Source organism: Artemia franciscana, chromosome 20, assembly GCF_032884065.1.
Source record: "Artemia franciscana chromosome 20, ASM3288406v1, whole genome shotgun sequence".
Classification (NCBI taxonomy): Eukaryota; Metazoa; Arthropoda; class Branchiopoda; order Anostraca; family Artemiidae; genus Artemia; species Artemia franciscana.
In genome coordinates, this window is record NC_088882.1 from 26,781,066 (window position 1) to 26,806,170 (window position 25,105).

The 25,105-nt window shown below is 36.3% G+C and overlaps 1 protein-coding gene across 1 annotated transcript; it reads left to right on the forward strand.

Annotated features, from left to right (window-relative positions):
* Window positions 1–105: 105 nt before the first annotated feature.
* On the forward strand, window positions 106–17,741 carry LOC136039973 (innexin inx2-like). The gene is made up of 3 exons (XM_065724030.1): window positions 106–249; window positions 14,484–14,652; window positions 15,526–17,741. Exons 2-3 carry the CDS (start codon window positions 14,493–14,495, stop codon window positions 16,479–16,481), a joined length of 1,116 nt encoding a protein of 371 aa, XP_065580102.1. The 5' UTR covers window positions 106–249; window positions 14,484–14,492; the 3' UTR covers window positions 16,482–17,741.
* The last annotated feature ends 7,364 nt before the right edge of the window (window positions 17,742–25,105 follow it).

Sequence of the window (25,105 nt, forward strand, 5' to 3'; positions counted from 1 at the left end):
ACGTGACGAATTAATTGCACAACACTAAATATTTAAAAGTGGATGTCTTACCGGAAAAGATAAGCAACTTAAAGATTCAAGATAAGAAATTTTCAAATAGCTCTTAGTTATTTTCTAATTCGTCTGCATTTATTATAGTTTGCATTTGCGAATTTGAACACGTCATTTTATCACTTGATAGCCGCTCATAGCTTTAGAAGCTAAGTTCTGAATTGGATTTGAGGTTTTGCATATAGTTTTGAATCCAAGGTAACCTTACTATTCTTGTGGTCACAGTGTGCTAGAATAGAAATCAATGAATAATCATAAAGGCATTTAGTACCTTCTTTTCATTTGTTCTGAATTGAAATTGGTTTGATGCAAACTCTCTTGTCCTAAACGTTTCTAAATATAGCTTTTAGTTTTTTCTCTCGTAGCTCAGGTTTATCCTCAACTATCTGAAATCCTTAAATTGAAACACTATTAGTTGATCAAAGGTTGGCCGCCCTGGCCGAGTGGGTTGGTGAGCTGGATTCGATATCCCTTGTCATCCCTTCGTGAGAGGACGCGGGTTCGAATCCCAGTGTACCCAATTCTTCAGTTTGGGACGGGGGTCAGTGGCGTGTCTCTGTAAGCTTTGCCAGAGTCGACCCAGCTCTAAATGGGTACCTGGAGAAATCTGGGGAAGGTAAAAAGGAAGGGTGTGCGAAAGTACAGGTTGGCTGGCCCCCATAGCACCGCCGGTACGGACTGTAAAGTCTAATGCCGTATCCTTTACCTTTTTTTTTTTTGGCAATGTACTTATCTAAGGTATCCTTCTCGAGGAAAACTTGCCTTTTTATCACCATCCGATTTTATTAACATAGATGTCCTTGGTCATTTATGGGAATTCTCGGTAAATATTGAACTGTTCATATTATTGACCTACAAATAAAGTGAATATACGATTAGATGTCATTATTTATGGTCTTTCTGAATGTAATCATCGCTTTTCTCGCAAATTCAATTATATGCCCTTTAGGACTCTTGAAAATAATAATTTCACTCCATATTTTTTTGGATGTAAAATGGACTATAAAATTTGTTTCAAACTTACTACGTCATTATAATTCCAATTTGTAAAAGATGTTTAACTCACAAACATTCTTTTGTCAAGGTAAAGTTGAATAAAAAAAAATCAAAACAATTCTACCATAGTTTCTTCTTATTATGTTAGGTCGCTTAAAAACAGCCGTTTCAACTATATATCGAAAAATATCAAAGCCGACAGAAGAAACATGGCGGATAGAAAAATGGAGAAATTGTTTTCGAATTTTTTTCCAATTTAATTGTAAAAAATCAATGCTTTCGAATTATATAACTTTAACAAAATGGATTTATAATGAAATTGTAAGTTTCAAACCAATGTTTTACCTTTTTATACCAAAAAACATAAAAAGAAATTGTCACTTGCAAGCGGCCGAAAAAGGCTTAAGACTGAATTTGCAAGAAAAGCAATTATTATATTCAGAAAGAGCATAAGTAGTGGCATCTAGTGGTATGTTCACTTTATTTGTAGGTCAATAATATGAACTGCTTAATGTTTACCGAATTCTCTTTCAATGGTTAATTCAGTCGTAAGTGTTTTTTACTTTCCAGTTATATGGATATCTACTTTCCCTTCTTGTCTTAAACCGCTTTCTAATGGTTACAATAAAGCCATTAGTCTAATCTAGAGAACAAACCGTTCAGCAACTAATCCATAAATAGATTTTGAGAAGCTTTATATTCTTTCCTATGCATCTTTCAGTTTTCTTTAGCTCCATGGTAATCTTCTCAGATCCCTTCGATTTACTTTATCCTTTAAATCTGATTGACCTATCAGCTCTGTAGCTCTCAGAATATTTAGATTCTGGATACTTCACAGTAAGATTTGATATCATTTTCTGTCCCTTAGTTGCGTGTCATTATATGGAATACTGTTTTCTGGTTCGCTTCGATATACCACTCCTTTGGTACCCCAAAAAGACTGAAATTGTTTCCGTTTCTGTATGATTTTACATTCATTATTTTTAACTTTTTTCTCCGTTATTATTATTAATTGTTGTGGACGATCTAGTTTTATTTATAATTTTTTGTTTATGAAGAAGAAGAAGTTTATCATTATTATTCAATGCAATACAATACAAAATACAATTCAAAACGGAACTACAATACACTTTTTCCCCCTCGAAAGGCTCCATGGCCAGGGATACAACGGGGGTACAAAAAAAAAATACAAATAACAACTACAATATAAGCAATATGTATAAGTGGAATACAAATATAAGCAACAACTACAAAAAAAAGAGAACAATAGAATATATCTGAACATAGAGAACATACTCGAGGCCTGGGAATCAAAGCGCAGAGAAGACAACCATACACCATGAACAGAACTCAGGGGACAACAACTCCTCAGAGGAAAAAAAGTTATTCTATTTGATTCTTTATTAAATGATCCTCAAGAATCCTTTTAAAAGTCCCAAATAAGTGGCATCTCTGTACTGAAGAAGGGAGTGAATTCCAGATCTGTTGACAAGCAATGAGGGGATTGAAATCTGATCGAATAGTAGGGGTTGGAGGAATGTAGATATTATTTGAAGAACGAAAGCAATATGGAGCTGAATAAACATAGGAGTTTTCCGAAGAGATTTTGGAAGATTGCCGTGAAGCTGATGAAAGACAAAAGAAGCACAAAAAATAATGTAAAGAAACCCTAGACTTAAGAGCGGTGTTGGTGAAGAACGGTTGGTGTCCATAACCAGACGCCGTGCTTTATTATACATGACAGAAAGTGACCGCAGCGTAGACGGAAAAGTAGACATCCATACAATGGGGCAATAAGAAACATATGACTGGACAAGACAGAAAAAAGGAAGTTTCAGAATAGATCCAGGAAATGTGTGTCTAAGTTTTCGAATGATACCCAAACTCCGTGAGACCTTAACCCTAATCATGGCTACATGGTTTCTGAATGAAAAATTCTCATCAAGCAGGATACCAAGAAGCCGGACCACCCGATTCTCTGGTCTACACAAGGAGCCTTGTGACACCTGAAGGTGTGTAAGCTGAGGGAAAGCTATACCAATTCGAGAAAAATAAGAAAATGTGACTTATCAACATTCAAGACCAAGTAATTTGCATTAAACCATGAAATAACTCTCTCGAATAATGCCACAAGATTAGACTTGATATTACATTCCGTCTTCCCAATGGTCCCAAGGGTGGTATCATCAGCAAAAGCAACAAGAAAATCTTCGTTAGAATTAGTATTGGAACACGACCGAGCATCAGAATGACACAGCTTGCAGCATGCCAGAGGCCTGGTATTTTTTACCGCCGAAATCAGATCATTAACATAAACCATAAATGAGTGATCAGAATAAATTCTTGTAATTTGCTGAAATTCTTCCCACTACATATCTTTCCCCTTCCCTATTTTTTTCTCTCTCTCTTTTTGATTTGTTTTTTGTTTATGAATTAATGATCAAATAGTATGTTTATCTCCCCTTTCCCCTTTACAGGTCATGGAGCTTTTGTGGAGATCAGTGTCATATTGTACATTGTTTGCTTGTTTTTGGTTAGATATATAATATCCTACTATCTTATCACGACCTACGTAATAGTCTAATTTCTTTCATTTCATCTGTTAGATTGTAATTTAAACTCGTGACTGCGTGCCATACTTATTAAAATAATTCGTAAATTGATTCAAAGATGGCGTTCATTGAAGAATTTGACAAATAAAGAATAAAAAACGGATAATGATAGCCGACATAGTTAGGTCAAGCCTCTCAGTATAATAACAAGCTTTGCCTCATCAAGTAGAACTATACAAATCGTAAGCTAAGCATTGGAGAACAATCTCGTAGGATCTGAGAACAGTCTGCGGGCATCACATTGACCTTCTCTTAATCTACAGTATTTTGTATACTGGTTCCCTGGATTCGTGTTTTTTTGGGACACTGGTTACGGGAAAAAAAGAAAGTTGTTTATACCTAAACTGATTCAAGTCTATTCTCTTTCAAATTGTAAAGGCTTTTTTTGAAATTTGAAAGGGTTTAGTCATCCTTATTCTTAATGAACTGTTTTCAAAAGAATATCATGGAAACTAATATGGAAATCATCTAGCTAAACTGTTCAAAATGTTAATTTATTAATAAAGTATGTTTAGATCTTCCATTAATTACTGGAAACATGGATTGAACCCTAACACATCCGGAAGAATTTACTCCCATTAGACCTCTTCAAAAATGTCAAAAGACAATCAAATTATTGAAAAGCCGCAGCTATCAAGTGATTCTGACAGGCGGTGGTGACAATTTACGCGAATGTAGGGGGGGGGGGGGAGTTATTTCTCAAAATTTACGGGGGTGTCTAGAGAAGGGTAAGGTAAATGCCAACACCTGCTACAACTAATGCTTATATTGAAACTAGTTCTGCTGCTATTGTGACTTTCTACGACTTTGACTGCCTGCATTTGTGACTACTTGCAGTTGTGAAAACTTTCGACTGAGACTCCAACTGCTTGTGACTTTGACTGCAACAACTACTTGTGTCTGAAGCTACTTACGACTGCAACTGCTTGTGGCTGTGACTACTTGCAACTGCAACTGTCACTACATGCTACAAATACTGCTACTAATATTACTTCTACCTCTACGACTACTACTACTACCACTTCCACGACTACTATTACTACTATTGATCTAAATCAAAAAAGTTTAAGTGGATCCAGGTTGTCAAAATGGCACTGATGCAATAACTCAAGAATGGAATAGGGTATAAGATCTAAAATTTCAAGAGAGTTTAGGAGGATGTAAAAATAGGTGACTGGCGTTTATCCCTTTTCCCCCGGAAATACCCCCTCAGAAAATATCCCCTGGAAAATTTCTCCAGCAGAAAATTACCCCCCGGAAAATACAACCCCACACAAAATACCCGCTCCCCGTAATAAACTATCCCCACGCGGCTGGCTGGTCTCCAGTCACTTTGGACTTAAAAGAAGGGACTAGAGCTCTTAATTTCTGATCTAATGAGCACACTCCAAAGTTTCTGGTGCTAGTGTGGTAGTAAGGTAGAGTTGATGATAAGGAAGGGGCAGTCTCCCTTGTATACGGAATAAATTCTGTTCATTTAGGGGTTTAATATTATTCTTTACTTTCATAATAACAGCGTAGACCAGAATTCACAAGGGATTAGATATCGATTTCACATTTTTGATACGTTTTTGAAAGTTTCTTTTCTACCCCCTCTCCTCCTAAAAAATACCCCCCAAAAAAAGAAAAAAATACTGTTTATGGTCCTGGGAATCATAAATTAATTTCTACCTCACCCTCTCCTTGTCTCAACTTAGAACTAATTCTTCATTTGTTTAATGGCTCAATCAGAGCTGAGATGTTTTGGCATTAAAATGTACCCTGTGAGACATCTTTCTCCTTCCCTAACTACAAAACAATCGGAGAACCACATTGTAGAAGTTTAGGTACCTTTTTAAGTTTTGTAATTTGTCCATTATTTTACACATAGTATTTGTTATCGGGAAACATACGGACATTTTTCGCGAGGGAGTTTTCTGCAGGGGGGGGGGGATTTTCAGTGTGGAGAAAATTTTGCGAATAATTTCCTTTCAGTGGGGATCAAATTGCCTGTCAAGAATTTTTCATAAAAAAATGTGGGTAATGTCCGTTAAAGTGCTGTAAGGTGACACTTCCCTTCTTTTTGCACAAAAGTTTTTCTAGCATTTATTTTAACCATTTATTTAACTGAAGTCATTTGTTTCTTAATGCAGTGGCCTATTGTTAAGGGGAGAACGTAGATCTTTGTGTAGGGAGGGGGTGGTAAGACATCAAAGAAGTACGTTTCAAGGACGTAATTTTCTAAGCCTCACTGAGCCTTCAGATGAAAACTAAATGATTGGGACTTGTTGTCTAATTCTTCTTAGTTCCCACATATATTTTCATTCTACATCTTTAGCATTGGTGTTGAGGAGAGAGAGAGTAGCAGTGAGAGAGAAGCAGTGGTTTTTTTCCTAAATTATTAAGATACTTATGGTGTGTAAATTCTTCTTTTTCACTTTCCTTAGCACAAAAACTCAAATAAAATTCTCAAATTTGAAAAAATCTTATTCTTTTGTATGTATTTTTTGCGGGGGGTCTTTTCCGGTGTGAGAGGGAATTTTCCGGGGGGGGGAGAATATTTACTGGGGGTATTTCCCGCAGGGGGGTGGACTATTTTCCAGGGGTAAACGCTTAGGAACCGTAAAATTACGTGAAAGTAAACTGTGTCAATACAAATTGCTAGAAGGGTGTCATTGTAATATCCCATGAAAAACTCAGAGGATTACGTTAGACCTTCAGGGTATGCCTCTGGGGATTTGAGCTAAACCAATAGACACTATGTATATCCTGTGTGATCTAAAGGGCATGGCTGTAATTTCTCAGGAACAGCTTAGGATATTAAGTTGAAATTGTTAGGATGTTCAGATGGGGAGACTGAACCGTATCAAAATGCGCTATGTGTGTCTAGGGTGATCAAAAGGGGAACTTAAAGGAATTAAGTTGAAACTTGCAGGGTATGCAGAAGGGGATGGTTGATTAATATTTGTCTATACTCCAGGTTATGATGTGAGGGGGCTTATAATTTAGTCAGCCCTATAGAATCCGAGGATTATGCAGATTTTCAACCCATAGGTTGGGTAATTTTCCCCGTACCCATCAATCCAAAGCATTGTTGTCCAACTATTATTAAAAACTGCTGAAAAATTTTGTCCAACAAATAAATAGTAAACCGAAATCTTGATTCTTTTAAAGAAAAATCGAAATGATTTAAAATATTTTCCTCTTTAACCAATAAAAAAGAATGTGTCAATTAAAAAAACGACCACAAATTAATTTGAAAAACTTCTTTTACAAAAAGAAATTTTAAGAAAAAAATTAAAGAGCTATCTTAACCTAAAGATTAGCAGAAATAAAGTAAGATAATTGTTTTATGTCAGACAGAAATAATTTTAAATTCAGACAGTGTAAATATTTTAGTGGTCTTTAGAAGGTGCAGGGGGCGTTAGCCCTATTCCCCTCTGTGGTAGTTTCCGATTGTGTTGGGTCTGACTTAATTATATATCGTAGTTTCTGTTCATTTTTTATCTGATTTATTTATTGACTGTAACTTATGTCAGTTTTACGTTGGAAAAATTATTTACCTTTATTTCTACTCATCTTTGAGTTAATGTAGCTCCACACTTTTCTTCAAATCACTGGAATCTGAATTTTAAATTAATTCAGTATAATATTGTAACTTATATACTGGAAAAGTTTATGACTCGAATGCAAGGGGATTCTTATGCTCCAATTGTCATTAGGATAAGTGTGAGCAATGGAATGTAGTTTGCACTGATTGTAAAAAACAACGTGCACCAAGTATTAGTTTGTCATTATGAAACTGGTTTCGCAGGGGAGCCAAGTTGTTGTGGGAAGAGAAGCAGGGATGGCGTTCAACTATTTAAAGAGTATTTCATTAAGAGAGAATTGTTTAAAGAAAGAGTAATATAATAAGAAGAAAACAAATTAAAGCTATGAATATCATAATATGAATGATAATAGTCTCATTGGCTATACAAAAAGTAATAATAAGAATGAACAACGCTCTGCTACATGGAATGTGATCCTGGTTTTTCATGTGGAAAGCTATTTCTTTTATATAGTCTGTATATTTGGGAATTTGATCAACTTGGTGGGAGACTTGAGAGCCAAGCCATGGATAATTATAGTAAAGCCAAAACTGAATTTTATTATCTTGATGGAAGTACATGAGATTAGCCAAGCCATAGCTAATTAGAGTAAAGCCAAAACAGATAGTTTGTATGACAGGCAAAGCCGGCATAACTTATTCAGAGTTGTATAAGAATAACCAACTTCATTTGCTGATGGTAGTCTAGCGTTCATCCTAGGGCAGGACTAAGGTAGTCCTGTACTTGTTTACGATGAATGCTTCTATGTAAAAGAAGAAGAAAAGTGAAGAAAAGATAATCTGAAGAAAATAAAGCTGACTTAAAAAGTAAAGGTATTAAAAAATAAAGCTGACTCATTAGTATAATTAATTAATCAGTAAAATTTACTGTTATTGACTTCACTAGACTTTATTCTTCTTTAATGAAATTGATAACGAAAATACTAAATTTTGGATCGAGAAAAAGTTCATATCCTTGTGTTAAGGTGTATAGCCTAGGCTTATAAATTATACATATAAATCAGTAAAGTTTAAGATTTGGTGGAGATTCTGAGTCTCTAGTAAAGAGTTGTTACATTGAATTGAAATGGATGCAGTGAGTCTTTTATTTGACTTGATTAGGTCGAGTATTCTCAGTTTGGTCGTTTGGCCCAAATTCATGTACTAGAATAAGTTTATTCTCAACTTGTTGGTTTAAGGTGTTATTTCCCGTGCTGATTATGTTCAATAGGCTGAACTGAGTTGCTCTTTTCTTTGTTTATCTCTAATACATTCCCTGTGTTTGGGTTTAGATTGTTTAATACCGTTTGTAGAGCGATTGAGATTTGAAGCAATTTGGTGGTTTTTGTGGTCCTGGGTGAAACTGACGTTTCAGAATTTCCTCTAAGCTTTTGAAAATGTTTGGGTTTCAGTTAGTCCACAAGGATTGCACTATTTGTTCAATATCCTGTGCTAGGTCAACTTTGGTTTATAGAATTTTTTTTTCTTGAATTTTGGTTTGTATTGATTAGCTTCAGCTGTCTTTGGTGCCAAAATTAATTTAGAATAAATCCAAAAATATTCATAGATAAATTTTCAACCCCTTAAAAACCCACTTTCTGTTTTAATCTCAAGGAAATTTGGGTTTAAAGTCACATCTTGAGGTTTCAATCACACTGCCTCAGCCTACACAAAAATTGATTGGTGCTCCTTTATAATGACTTATATTACTACTACTGCTACTAACAACTCACTGCAGCATAAAGCCGCCTAAGGCCAAAACAGCTACGCATGCTTTTGCTGCATCTTAGTCTGTTCAAAGAATCCCTCTTTAAACCCTCCCAGGAAGTTGTCATTTCCCTTAGATCTTTCTTTACGACATCCTCCCAACCCAACCGCGGATGATCTTCTTTCTGTTTAGCCTCAGACGGTTGGTAAAAAAAAATAGTCTTCTGCAATCTGCCATCCTTCATCTGCAACAACATGCCCTAGCCATCTCAACCTTTCGCTCATTATAGCCCTAGAAAGCGGAGTTGAACCACACTTTTCTTACAATCTACTGTTTGAAATATGGTCAGTCAGTCGGGTACCCAAAGCAATGCGTATGCAAGTTCTCTGGAAAACATCTAGTAAATCTTCCTCAGTTTTTCGGAGTGCCCATGCTTCAGAACCATATTTGACCACTCTCATCACAGCAGCTTCCAATACTCTAATCTTTGTATGCAGACTTATCTTCCTATTCTTTCAAACTTTTTTTTTTTAACTGTGATAAGACCCCTGAGCCTTGGCTATTCTACTTTTAACATCTTCACTGCTCTCACCGTCTTTACTAATAATACTACCAAGGTAAGTGAAGCTGTTCACTTGATCGATCTTTTGTTTACCCAACTTCATCTTTTCATCTTCACTTATCCCTAGCCTTAGCGACTTAGTCTTCTTAGCATTAATTTTTATACCTATTGTTGCACCCTGAACTCGCAAAACCTCTAAAAGTTCATTCGTTTTGCTCACACTTTCATCTAGAATTCTTAAATCATTCAGCATAATCTAAGTCCAGGAAAGTTTTTCCTCCCCATTTGATTCCGTGTTCTCCCACTGTCTTTCCTGTACTCCTTAAGACAAGGTCCATCGAAATGATCCATATAAATGAGAATAGAACACAGCCCAGCTGAAATCCTGATTTAACACGAAACCAGCTGCTAACCTCATTTCCTACCTTAACCGCAGCAGTGTTACTGTCGTACATATCACTAATCACTTTAGCGTATTTGTCTGATATACCACACAAGGGAGCTGGCGTTTACCCTCCCCGCCCATGGAAAATACCCCACGATGAAAATTCCCCCCGCACCAAATACCCCGCTCCCTGCGACTGGTTGGTCTCCAGTAACTTTCGAGACATGAAAAAAGGAGTAGAACTCTCAATTTCTGACATAATAAGAACCCTTCTGAGACCGTGAGGTGGAAGTGGGGATGTGGAAGGGACAGTCCCCTTCATATACGGAGTAAATTCTGCTCATTTTGGGGTTTAATGTTACTCTTTACTTTCATAATAACAGCGTAGACATATTCCCAGAAATCTAGAGGGATTAAATATTCATTTTATATTTTGAATCCTTTTTTAAAGTTTTTCGATACCCCCCCCCCCTGACCAGCTCAGACGAAAATCCTAGATAAGACCCCGAGGATTATAGTATCAATTATATATCTACCTTCTCACTTCTGTCGTCTCTGCCTTAGAACTGTATTTATATGAAGGTCCAATGAGAGTTGGGATGTTTTGGCTTTAATATGCACCCTCAGAGGCATCTCCCTCCCTCCCTAACCACAAAACCATCAGAGAACACTGTTGTAGAGGTATAAACTCCTTATGTGCAGATTTTTGGAATTGTGAAACAACAGGCAATTTAGCTAAGACAGTGAACTTTATTTAGACCTTAAAAAATATTTCGACTAGTTAGGGAGGGAGATGCCTCTAATGCTGCATTGTAATGCCAAAACACCCAACTCTCATTAAGCCTTCAGATAAATACAGAATGAGTTCTAAGGGAGAGACGAGGGGGGATGGAGGTAGAAATTGATGTATAATCCCCAGTGCTGTATCCAGTACTTTTGTTCAAGTTTTCTTCTTTTTTTTGGGGTGGGGGGTGTACCAAAAAACTTTAATAACGCATCAAAAGTGTGAAATTGATTTTTAATCCCTCTTGATTTCTGGGAATATTTCTGGTCAACACTGTTACTATGAAAGTAGATAGTAACATCCAGCCCTAAAATGAGCAGAATCCATTTGGTATAGGAGGAGGACTGCTCCTTCCTCATCCCCGCCTCCGCCTCGTGTTCTTAGAAATTTCGGGAGACTTACCAACCAAGGGGGTATTTTTCGCGGGGTAAGGGGCATTTCCTGGGGGGGGGGGGTATTTTCCGCGATGGGGGTATTTTCCGGGGGGATAAGTGCCTAGCCCCACTATACATGGATAAGACCTTCGCTAAAGCTCTTCAATCAGCTGAATCGACAGCATCTGAATTCTTTAATCAAAATATCGATAGTTATGGATTGTTGTCTTTAGTCAAAATTGTCTACGGATTGTTCTGGGTACCCGGCTGACTGACCGTATCTCAAACAGTATGTTGTACAAAAATTGTGGTTCAATCCCACTATCCAGGGCTATAATGAAAGAAAGGTTAAGATGGCTAGGCCACGTTGTGCGGATGAAGGATGGCAGATTGCCAAAGATTGTCCTTTTTGGCCAACCGTCTGGGGTTACAAGGAAAGCAGGTCGTCCTCGTCCGGGTTGGGAGGATGTCATAAATAAAGATTTAAAGGAAATGGGAACTTCCTGGGAGTGTGTAAAGAAGGAGGCCTTGAATAGGTTAGATTTGAGGAGGAGCGTGCGTAGCTGTGTTGGCCTCAGACGGCTTGGTGCTGCACTGAGTTATTAGAAGTAGTAGTAGTAGTAACGTTCCAAGTTGCAATTTTCATATCTTTAAATCGTTGAAAAAATTTTTGACTCGAGAAAAGCAACGGTCCCAGAACTAGTGAAGGATGTGGACCAGCACATCTTCTCAGGTCTACACCAAAGCGCTTAAGCCAGTTTCTAACCAGATAGCAAGAAGTCCCTAGGACCACCAGTTGGGACCACCACCAGAGACTACTAGTGCAATCCTGGGCCCATCTTAGTCACAATAAAATTTTCTGTACTTGATGATGCTCTTCTATCAACAAGAGTATTACCTCCAACTCATTACATATGGCTTATCCGCAATTACAAACCAGTGTACATAGTTTTACGAAGGCTCTAACGAGTAAAGTAGTTTAAATGAAGCTTTAAATGATTCTCAACGTTAGGACTGGAAAGCTCAATGTGTAGTTTCTAGATAGTTCTGAATCGGGTCCCTATGTCAGAATTTCAATCAATGGTACTTGGCCACCTTTGGCTAAAGTTGTCGTTTTGTGCCATAAAACGGCTGAAAATTCACTTTACTGTGGCAAAATCTTTTTTTGTAACTTTAATCGCTGGATAGAACTTTGAATTTACTTTCTAAAGAGCCGAATCCTGATAATATATTACCTTTGCTATGGAACAATCAACCCTAGAACTCTCCGAATTTATAGCATAATCTTTATACCATTTTCATGCTTTTGTTTTTCAGTTTTGAATTTGGCCTCCCCTTAATGCCCCCTCTAGTCGAAAAAAACCTATGTGTGTTTTTGTAGGAAAAAGGTTAAAAAAAAACTTGCCTAAGGTATGGTATACTGAATTTGACTGTGTCATTTTTTTAATCAAATTCACTTTCCCTTTATGGGTTTTCCTCTCTGTTTTTTTTTTTAAATTGAGTAAATATTTTAGGCCTGTAGCTTTGGTGCATAACTTTAAAGTTAATTCAGTGTTCTCCCAAAGTTTTACTTTAATGCCTTCAGCTGTTGTGAGACGTTGGGGATATGCCCTTTTGACAACCTGAAGTCACAGAGCGTCTCTTGATCTACTTCAACAACCCCTCAGTATTCCTTGAAAGTTCTCACCCCATACCGTAAGCCTCTTTTAAAAAAAAATTATTTTAATATATTACATCCTCCTTCAACATCCTCCTCAACATGCTCTGAAAGTTTCCAGCCAATACCCTAAGCCATTCCTGGGGCTCTGCAGATACCCTCTTTTCAAAACCTTATGTAGACACTGCATTTGATGCAGCTCGACCATTTCCCCCAAGTCAGAAATTAGTGCCCATTGAACCCTCGGCATTGCCTCAAAGTTCCAAGATAGTACACATAACCCTTTGTGAGATATTGTAGATGTGGTGTTTGATAGCCTGGATGCGCATAGCGTCTTTTGGTTTGCTTCAACACCCTCTAAACATGCTTTTAAGGTTTCAACTTAATACCTTTAGCCTTTCCTGATACACTGTACAGCTCCGAAACTTTATTACAAAAATTATGTTTAAACAATTACCAATTTGCACTATCTAAGGTCCCTGCCTCCGGACCTCTGGGGTTATAACCCGTGGAATTAACGATTATTAATATTAGACCTTCTTACAAGAAACACATAGAAAAAGTCTTTTGAAAAAACGAAGGAAAGCGTAGGAAAACTTGTCCTATTTGTTATTTGATTATTATATTTGTGAAAAGATTACTTTCAGAAACACGCAAGAAAGCTTACAAAAAGTTATCATAGGTGTTATTTAATTATAATAGCGCGGGAAAAACTACTTTCGGAGACATATCAATAGATTCCGGATGTACTTTATATACACTGGCTGATTTTATCCTGGAAAATACACAACATAAAATAGGAAATATACAATGTAAATTTAATCATACAAAATTGGGTCATTTCTAACCTCTTAGTAACTACTTGCATTTGTTTTATTTCCAAAGTTTGGTTCCAGTGATGAGATTATACGAAAAAGCCTCTTTGAAATTTCAAACAAGAAGATAAAGAGAACTAAAACTCCTTTTATTTCTACTATTTTACCACAGACTTAATGTTGATAAAAGTATTCTGAAATCTTCTGTGAAATCGTTTCTAGTGGTTTAGCATTACGAATAATACCATGATTCGTAAATATTAATCAGTTTGTTTGTGGTGTATAATGATGATAAGATACTTACGGCCGTTCAGATAGAGGTATTTTTGACTAAAACAATAGCTGAAAGGTTTCAATCACAAGGTTTCCATCATTTATCATCTTTTTTTTTAGTGCTGTTTAGTAAAAAAGGGAGAAAATAAAACACAATAACCACAGACAGTAAAATTTGAAACTATATTTTCTTCTAAGTGCTAAAAAACAGCAGATTATTAAGAATATTCAATAGATGAACTACTGTGACAAAGTGCTCTGGGGAGAATAATGTATCCTAAGACTCTCATCAGTTCACCCATCCAACTATACCTTACATTTATTGAACAAATATTCAATTCCATTGAATATTTCGCCTGTATCAAACAAGGTATCTTCTGTAGAGCCGGGAACCAAAAAGAGCGGAAACAGAAACCGTAAGAGGCCAAAAAGTTGAAAAAACGGATAAAAAGACGAAGAATCGTTAAAAGACCAGAAAAACTAAAAAACAGAAATCTATTAATTATCAAAATCCATAAAGCAGCCAAATATGAAATATTTGGTGCAGTTAAATTAGGTTCAGCTATACATCAGATGTACATAAATTGTCAGTAAACACACGATTTGAATTAATCTCAGTTTTTTTTCTATTCTTTCTTTCTATAATTCAAAAATAACAGTATTTTTGACATTTATTACAATCGTTTTTGAATTTTTAGAGCGAGGAGATGCTACCAGTTCTGAACGACGTCAAAAATGTGGCACCTTTTTGGCAAAAAAAGGACAAGAAAGTTACAATCGATTCTGGTGTGGCAAGACTACACTATAAAGTGACTTTCACTCTACTTCTTATGACTTGTATACTTGCGTCAAGTTGGTCCTTCTTTGGTAAGTCATTCATCCTTACGGTTTTTGTAACGTAAGAAAGCTATCTGTGAAAAATTCAGAAAAGTAGCTAAAATATTCTGGCAATGTGTCGGTGAATAGACTTTTCAACTGCATCTTCCTCCCTTCCATGCCATTGTGTAAAGTGGTCAATGGTAAATGTTGCCTTCCAATTAAAGCTAATGATCTTAGTAGGCACTTTAATTGTATTGTACAAGGCTTTCCTCCTATGTCCTTCAATGTTCATAATCCCTTGATTTTCCCTTATTTCAGCTCTGAATGTGGAAAACTAAATTCGTGAGAGCGAAATTGCAATATCATTCCTCTAGACATGCCTCATTTTTCGTTTTTACGCTTGGGCATCAATCGATGAAGATTAGGATGGGGGGGGGGGGTGGTCAAAACATATTCTTTATATCTGGGGGAGGGTCAGATTTTGTTTCTTTCTTCTTTCTCAGTGAAAAAAAAAACAAAAAACAAAGGCATTTTGAAAAGAAAACACCAAATATAGCATTCTTAAATATGGTATTCTTCAAAATTTAGGGGGGAGGGATAAGGAATTTTGGGTAGAACAAGCCAATTGACTACTTTGGAATTACCGTTTATTTTAGGCTTTGAAATATCACAACCTTCCCCAAAATTAATTTTTGCATCCGACCCTTCTTTACTCCTATCATAATATCAGGTAAATTATGGTGGGTTTATAAATACTTATTCATTTTGGGTGTGAACGACTATCCACGGTTGCTATGTCCTTTCATTCTCTCTTTTCCTGTCTCTCTTCCTTCTAAGAATTCTTTCATTGCATGCATGGGATTTTTATCCAAGTTGCTAAACAGCCATTGTAACATAATTTTAACTCGTTTATTATTTTAGGAAAGGCCATACAATGCATGCAAGATGATTTTCAAGTTAGGCAAGAGGCCTTGGACCAGTTTTGTTACGTTTCTTCTACTTTTTCTCTACCAACTCATTTCCATCAACCGAAAGTTGGAAAAAGTATCCCATACATAGGGATTGGAACCATAGACGAAGAAGAGCCAGTTTACCATAACTATTATCAATGGGTGTCCTTTATCCTCTTACTTCAGGCTTGTTTTTTTTACGCTCCACACTATCTCTGGAAAACTTTTGAAAACGGAAAAGTGAAAAGTCTAATAGATGGCCTGACTTCTCAAAGTTTATCTTCCATTAATCCTGAAACAGAAGAAAAAATCTTGCACCTAGTAGATTATTTATACAACACACGATCAGGACACAAGTTTTTTGGATTAAAATACATTATCTGTGAATCCTTATACTTTGTGAACATAGTACTTCAGATTGTAGTTAATGAATGGTTTTTGGGAGGTGGCTTCGTAACTCTAGGATTCAGAGCTTTAAGCTTTTTGAATATGGACCCCGAAGTCCGTACTGATCCACTCTACATAATTTTTCCGCGCATGACGAAGTGTACATTTAAAAGATTTGGACCTAGTGGCACAATACAGATTCACGACTCTTTATGCTTGCTAGCAATTAATATAATTAATGAAAAAATATATTTATTCTTTTCTTTTTGGTTTTTCATTCTGCTAGTCATAACAAGTGTTTACTATTTGTACCGATTGTGTATTTTGTTATCACCTAGATTAAGAAGACTCTCCGTACGAGAGCTGAAGATGAATTTTGATTACGGGGATTATTTGCTGTTGAATTTTCTGAAAGTAAATATTACAGATGAATATGTATTTATCAGAATTATGGATGAATTAAGGAAACGGATTGAAGGAAAAACAACAGAGAAAGAGAAGTTAATGAATGGTGAAGAAACAGCTAATCGTTTCAATTAGTGACTAACAATGAGTGAAAAACCAGAATATATCCAATTAATAACTCTTCAAAGTGAAAATGGAAGAGTGTGGGTAACTTATAAAAAAAAAAACTTGTAATATCTTTGAGGTTAAATCAACAGTGCCATCTAGCATTTTGCGTTTCTTAGCATTTTTTTTAGTGTAGTAATGAAGGAAAAACTAGTTTGATTTGCAAAAATCGCTGTAATAATAACTTTCGGATCTTAATTTTTGAAAAGAAAAGAACATTTACGATACTTGAAATAATCCCAAGAAACACCTAGGACTCCGTGACTTTGATGTTTTTTTTCCTGTCAACACTAATCCGAGTTTCCACACTTGTAAGTTACTTCTACTTTCCGGTGAAATTTGTGACACGATCATTAATCGATGGAATGATCTTAAAAATACATTTCGTAGCGCATGCAAAATTTTGCAGTTGAATCAGTAGTCTTTCAAATCATTTTTCAAAACAATGCCAGATCATCGAAACTAAAGAAAAAAAGTCTATAACGTTCTTTTTAACACACTACTAGAATTAATTCAAACAGTGATGAAAAAATAGACGAGCGGTAGAATAAAGTTATACGAGCTTTAATATTTCAGTGCATTCTATAACGTTCCATGTTTTTTCTAGTATTTTTTAGCCGTTTTATTTTATACTCTCGTTCAGCCTAATCGTCCTAATTTTTCGTGATCATAAGTGCTCGAAATTGATTGTTTTTTATGTGACAATTCATACTCTTGTAATAATTTTCTTTAAGATGTTCAGAGGTCAAATTCATTAATTCGATAAATCCAACAGCAAAAGGAACTTAAAAAAAAAACTTAAATTGTTAGATTTCTTTTTCAAAGAATAATATGCTAATAGGGAATTTTGAAGAATTTTTTGGTCTTTGCTGAAGTATTTCTTTCTTCTGAAGATTTTCTTCAATGTACTGAAAAAAAAACGAGCTTGTTCGATTGACTTTTTATCTGTTTCCACTCTTCGTAATAATATTTTTTTTTGTATTTTTACTCGATGAAGTGTTTTGCTGCAGAAAAAAAAATAACTAAAACTCTATTCTCTGTCGATTTGGCGTCTGAAAAGCTCATTGAGCAGTTTCTCTTTTTATTAGTGAGTATTAGTAATTATTAATTGTATTAGTAATTGTCTTTATTAGTGATTTAAGTGCTCTTCGTTGGAGGTCTTCCACGGTATACATGTATCAGTTATATTCTGTATTCAAATTCTTGATAATAAAACAAAATTTCTTTATATTCACCAGAAAATTGGCAAAGGAGAACTAAGGCCATTTTATCACTCGTCGGATGATATAATGTATTGTCGGTCATGAAACGGTTCGTGGTAACGAACTGTAGTAAGGAGCGACCCGGCTCAAGAGTAACCAAAAACTCTAAAAAAACGGAATTTTGATACCAATTATGGTTACACCAAAAGAATCACATTTTAATGCTGAATCTTAAATCACACCATCAGATTCAGCGTGTCAGAGAACCATACTGTACAAGTTTCAAGCTCTTGTCTAGAAAAATGTGGATTTTTGTATTTTTTGCCAGAAGACAGATCACGGATGCGTGTTTATTTTTATTTTATTTTTTTTCCCAGGGTGATCGTATCGACATAGTGGTCCTAGAATTTTGCGAGGGCTCATTCGAACGTAAATAAAAACTTATAGTGCCCTTTTTAAGTGACCAAAAAATTGGAGGTCACCTAGGCCCCCTCCCACGCTCATTTCTTTCAAAAAGTCGTCAGATAAAAATTCTGAGATAGCCATTTTATTCAGAATAGTCGAAAAACCTTATAACTATGTCTTTGGGGACGACTTACTCCTCCACAGTCTCCGTGCGAGGGGCCGCAAGCTATAAACTTTGACCAGTGTTTACATATAGTAATGGTTACTGGGAAGCGTAGAGACTTTTTCAGGGGGATTTTTTGGTTGGGAGGAGGGGCTGAGAAGAGGGGGTTATGTGGGGGAAACTTTCCGTGGAGGAAGAAAATTTCCACGAAGGGGGCGCAGGTTTTTCTAGTATTATTTTAAAAAACAATGAAAAAATAAATATGAAAAAGTTTTTTCAACTCAAGGTAAGAAGCAGCATTAAATCTTAAAACGAACAGAAAATATTACGCATATAAGGGGTTCACCTCCTCCTAATACCTCACTCTTTACGCTCAATAATTTTTAGTAATTTCAGCTACTTATTCTACGGCCTTTGTGATTCAGGGGTCATTCTTAAGGAATTGGGACAAAATTTAAGCTTTATGTAAAGAGCGAGATATTGACGAGTAGGTGAACCCCCTCATATACGTAATAAAAACATACGAATATACAAGTTCGTCATGTAAGCTAATTCGTAAGTTACGTATATCTTTTACTAATGAAAACTTTCGTAAAAAACTAAAAGTTCTAGTTGCCTTTTTAAGTAACCAAAAAATTGAAGGGCAACTGGGTCTCCTCCCCCGTCCCCTTTTCCTAAAATCGTCCGATCAAAACTATGAGAAAGCCATTAAGCCAAAAAAAATGCAAATTTCGTTTTAATTATTCATCTGCGGAGAGCCGAAATCAAAACATGCATTAACTCAAGAAAGTTCAGAAATTAAATTAAAAAAAAACAAGTTTTTTAACTGAAAGTAAGGAGCCACATTAAAACTTAAAATGAACAGAAATTACTCCTTATATGAAAAGGGTGTTCCCTCCCGTAATGGTGTCCCCTCCATTATGCTAAAGTTTTTACTGTTTTAAAAAAACAAGAAAACGATGAACAAATATTATTAGACAGTGGGGTCAGATACAGGATTACTATAGGGTTGGGGTAACGATAAAAATGTGCTTCCCCCATCGATCCTGTAATTAGTGCAATTTCTTTCTTAATTTTTATCATCTTTTGGATTTGAATAGTAGCTGAACAACCCCCTTCCCCTCGATTTGATCTGTAAAGAAAAATTCGCCGAGAGAAAAGGCTATCCTCTGCATTAACTCATTTGAATAAGAAACAGAATCAGTGTTCATTATTGAATTGAATCTTGTAATAAAACGGTGAGAAAGGTAACATGCTAGTGTTTTAAATTGTATTTGATTTATAGCAATAGACGAGAGGAAAGAAAACGATCAAAAATGGGGTTTTTAGAGGCCAAACAAAAATACTGCAGAAAACACAGAAAGCGAATATTTCGAGAGAACAACCGCCTCTCTTCTTCTGCGCGAACATAATAATATAATGAAGGAAAAACCAAAAACCGCCATTAAAAATCCCATTTTTGGTCTTTTTCTTTCTTAATGTTAAGGCAGGCCAATGTGGCTTAAGAAATTATCATTGTGGGTCACAGACAGAACCATCTGAATCAACACAGTTTCTAGTTTAAGTCTTATTCTGTGGAACTTGGTATTAACCGGTATTTGTCTCACTGTCATCTGGTGTACAGAAATAAAGAAGAAACCAGGTTTTTCTGCTTTCTGGACAAAACATGGCCAGCAGAAACTAAAGATATTGACCCCCACCGAGAAAGTTTTTTTTTCCTTTTACAGAAAGACATTAGCAAAAAGTTTATAAAAAAAAGTGGAATTGAAAACTGGAAGTATTTCGACACTTTAACACAAAACACGACCAAAAAAGGAACATTTTTTTATAAAAACAAGAAAAAACAAAAGGCATTTCATGCCGACACACAGTTTCAATTTCGGGCAGATATTTGTAATTCTAGTAACACTTTGTTTGCTTCAAGTTTTGGTTTAAATTCTTCCATTTTTAATTTATGATCATAGAATAGCTTACCTTTCAGTTTTTTAGTTCTTCTAAAAAAGCAACCTTTTAGAATATCAAAAGTACTGAAGAATGTGAAAACAGCAGCAGGTGAACAAATGGGAAATTTTATTGTCTTATATCAACTCCCCATTGTTTCATCTATTGTTTTTATGATAAAGAGGGGGTGTGGTGTTGGTCATATTGCCGTCTTATAATTTTTCAAGGTGCAAGAACTCTAATAATTTTTGCTTTTTTCAGATTGCAATTAAAGTATTTCTTATGTTCCTGTTGAAATGAATTTTTAAAATGTCTTCTTGTTTTTGGGGGCGCCAAAGAATATACAAAATTAAGGGGTTACTTGCATTGGTAAATTCAGGGAATAAACTTACCATAATTGAACTGTGACCAACAGTTGTTCGTTTTTTTCAAGCAATCGGGGTATCTTGCCACACTATAGTTTACACCGAAACAACCAAAAGCCTGCACGATACAAGAATGACCAGTGAAGGTCTTAATTACAAACATATTCATTTTTAGCATCAAAAATGATTATATTTTCTTGTCACATGGGTGTCAATTGTTGCTATTTTTGTTCAATAAACTGTTTGGCAGTGTAGAGCCTATATTTAATGTCGCATTTCAACCGAAAACTATGTTCGATTCTGTATCACTTAAATTAAACGATGATTTTTCTGTAAGATTTATTGTGTATGTTAAAAAAAGGAAGCAAAAATTAATTAAAAAAGAAACTAAGTTTTTCTTACGAAAGTAAAGAGCAAAATCAAAACTTAAAAGGAACGAAAATTGTTGTTTCGTAGATTACACAAGATATGTCTTCAAAACTAGCTTTAATAGACATTTTATGACTCGTGAAATTTTACAATATCAGTAGAATTCTGATAATTAATGTTTAGTGACACACCTGTGACCTATCAGAGGTACTCCCACTTGACAGTACAAATGAAAACACGGGCACCAATTAACAAAAATTAGATAGGGGGAGAGGAAAAGAGTTTTTTTTTTTTTTTAATTCGGAGTGACCTTTTTTTTTTAAATTTAGAAAACCATTTTGTATAAAAAAAATAAAAAAGGTATTTTCTAAATTTAGGTTAGGGAAGGGGGGGGGGGTAGTCATGGAGGATAATTAATTTATTGATTTTTTTTCTGATACTACGGATGAATAAATTTATGGGTCCTCTCACTGTCGATATCCTTTTTGGATGATTTCTCCTTACTAGTCATAACCACCAATATCCACTTCCACCCCCCTCCCTCAGCATGTTAGTACCTTGCAAAAGCTTTGGTTTAATAGTTCATCTTTGCCGTTTATCACTAATGCCTTTAATAAAATGCACCAGGACTAGAAATGTATAGTGGTACAAATTTTGAAAAAAATGAAAGTATGAATTTTGCTTATTATAAATTTTAACGTAACTCTCTACTTTGTGTGGATAACACTTGGGTTTCTGCTATCTAACACTTTAAGATGGCACTTTTCTCCAAAATTTTGAAATTAGTTTAATAAATTGGGTGTACCTCCAACATGGAAGCACACGTTCAGCAATAATGAGTGCAGCCAATGGTAAAGTTACATTCATTTGACTGGCCAATTGATATTGACCGGACATCAACATGTTCACACACATTACACTGAGGCTACCCTTTATAATCTTCACAGTATTTCAAATCACAGTTAGTAAAGGACCGATTTTGTTTAGCTTCCCTCAGTGTGTGCAAGGCTCTAACAAGTCGATCAGCTTTTGTATCCTAAACATCTGAAATGTTTGAATACTAGTTTTACTGCATTCTCTTACGATTAATTGAGGTTGCAAGCAGTGTTTCCACTTTCTTTTTTGAAAAATCCCGAATCAGAGACGAAAAATCCCTAAAAATCCCTTTTGGTTAAACAATAATCCTTTGAAAAATCCCTCTCATGCTAATCCACGACAGTTAGCTACTGGTTTCCTGGTCCACGAAGTCCATCTGTGTGCTTCTGTCTGAGCACCCGATTGTTTTAAATAAAAATCTCTCCGAACGAACTGAAAAGCACTGGAAGATGCAAACACTATAATTTTTTTTAACAAAAAAAAATCTTCAAAACTAAATCCCAAAATTTGCATTCTCCTATCTTGAGCATGGATACTAACGAATGCAGAATTCAACCTCTCGTTCAAGAGTCAAAGAACAGAACATTATTTTTGTTTGTTAAACCAACAATACAAAAATTTTTGCCACATTCGCCCGAAAGGTGAAAGCACAGGATGAAAATAGACAAACGATCGAACATGACCTTCAAATGTGCATGCTCTTACACATCGCAGTCAAAGTAAATATCATGTTTATATTTTTTTTTTTTATTAATCAAATATATCACAAATTAGGTAATGGTTTCAGTTTGATTCAGGACAATTAAAAACGCTCTAATTAGAGACACTAGCACTGGGACCTGGCTGGGATACGAGTTCAGCTGCCTCTTTTGAGGTAGCGCTTGCCTTTACAGCTTTCAGTCGTTTTTGCATCTCGGTATCCAACTTCATGGATATGGCACTAGTGCCAGCTCTTTTCATTCCGTATTTACACTGCAACAGACCCGCTGTTGTCGACTGTCCCAAACGGTTGCGGTGATCTGTTTTAATATTTTTCAAATCACTGAAAAGCCTCTCGACCACAACGTTGCTGAATGGAAGGGTCAAGAACCACTGTATCACCTGTTTAAGGTGGGCAAAGCGCAAGTCCCCAGCACCAATCTTCAGGTTCAATATGTATCCCCAGTACTCCTTTGCTGACGAAATGCCAAGACTCAGATTTTCTGGAAGATCAACCATGGCCTGGCGTCTCCACTCTGCGTCGATTTTCGCTTTGTCCCACCCCGGCATGCTAAATTTGTCGAGATATGGAGACAGAGTTCGCACACTCAGCTCTCTTGCAACTTTCGGGTCCAACACTTTTGTAAACTCAAAAATAGGGTCTTCGAATTTGAACCTTGCCTTGATTTGTGCTATGGCTTCGACGTAAAAATCACGGGCAGCCCTGTATACCAAGTCCAGCTCTGTTTGCTTGTCACATGACAACAAAGCCATGCTGTCATGAGCTTCCATCCCCAGGTACACTTGACGAAGTGGTAGGTATTGAGGTTCATTCTTTTCGTCCAGTTCTAGAATGTTGGAAAAGGTCCTTATGTATGATAAGTTCATGAAGCTACTAGCAAAGGTTCTTACCAGCTCTTCTGCCTCCTGTCTAATGCGATAAAACAACCCATCCTCGGTCTGGAATAGGCAGTTGAATTCATTAAAGAGGCCGAGTGCGAAGGACACAAACTCGAGTAGCGTCTTCATCAGTGGGTTCTGTAGGGTTTCCAAGACCTTATCATGGCCATGGGTTGGGTCTTCAAAAACCACGTTCGTGAAATATAGCTTCAAGGCATTCCACTGCTGAAGGAGTCTTTTGACACAACCTTCAAGAGAAAGCCACCTAGTTTGCCCTGGTGACAGGATCTTGTGTGGTTTGAGATTGCAGTAGTCCTGAAATTCTTTTAGGGCTCTCCCTCGCTTAGCACTCATGCTAAAATGTGAGTAGACCGTTCTACAGAGGTCTTCCAAGCTTTTTGGGAGTTTTTTACACGCATATGAGGCGCACAAGTGACTCATGTGGCAAGTACATTTGACAATGACTATCCAGGGAAAATCTCTCTTGAACATAGAGGAAACTGAATTTGTGTTACCCATCATCGTATTGGTGGTGTCAGCACAGAAACCTATCAGATTGGTCATGGGCACCTCCAGTCTTTGCAAACTAAGCTTCACAGTCTCGTATATCCCTTTCGCCGACTCATCTTCACATGCAACTAGGTCGACTAGATCGACCTCCAATTTCAAGTCTTCTGAGCAAAAAATTACACAAATAGCTAGCTGTTTGGTGGTGCTAATGTCAGTAGTTTCGTCGATAATTACGGAGAAGGCAGTCGTTCTTAGTTTCCTGATGAGAATGTCTTTGTAATACCCAGCTAGTCCCTGTCTCATCATATTAGTTGCTTTTTGCTTTGCAAGCTTCACATTTTCTAGAACACTCCTAGGAGGTAGAGTTTTGACCAATGAAACCAAATCTTCAACCAGAACCAAAGACAGGTTATTTTCCACTACAAAACTCACTAAGCGGGCTTCTGTTTCTTGAACTTGGTAATTGCTCTGAACCATTGTATCAAGTTTACCGCTGGATCTGCATGCCTTGTCCCATTCTTCAAAATTTTGAATGTGCTTTTTGTATTTGGCATGTTTTGTGAGCTCTGACTTTCCACACAGAAGCTCTTTCTTGCAGACAACGCAGAAAGCTTTCTCTTTAGAAGATGACACCGGTTTCAACCAACCGCGAAAAAGATCAAGTTTTTCCCAACCAGCATTGTAAAGTTTGAGAGACTTTTTAGAGGTTTTTGTTTCATTCTTTCTTTTTGTCTTAGCTGGTTTCCTTTCTTGCCTTGCACGTCTAACTTCTCCTGACTCATCAGTATCACATGAATCGGATTGGATGTCAACATCTAGACAAGGCTCAGTATTCATCTAAAAAATAACTAACTGAAATGCCTGGATAATAGCAACTGGAATGACCAAGAGGGAAATAAGAACATGTCTGAAACAATCCCTGGATATTGGCAGGGCATTTAGATATTTAGATATACATTTATTAAGAAAAGAAAACAAACACTATTCGCCATTCGCCTGCCAAGAAAGGCAATAAGCTTGTAAGGGCAAGCGAGGTTATCGCAAAGTCTTTTTCCTTCATTTGCAAAATAATCACACAGAAACTCAGCCATTTGTTGAGAATCAGCAAGACGACCTTCCGTCGTCTCCATGGCTCTCACCTCCTCCCTACTGTGAAAATTACCC

Bases quoted from the DNA above. Each gene is read 5' to 3' on its own strand.
- LOC136039973 (XM_065724030.1), top strand. From the start codon at position 14,493: ATGCTACCAGTTCTGAACGACGTCAAAAATGTGGCACCTTTTTGGCAA. The intron at 14,653-15,525 runs GTAAGTCATTCA...TTATTATTTTAG, and splicing joins GTCAAGTTGGTCCTTCTTTG to GAAAGGCCATACAATGCATG.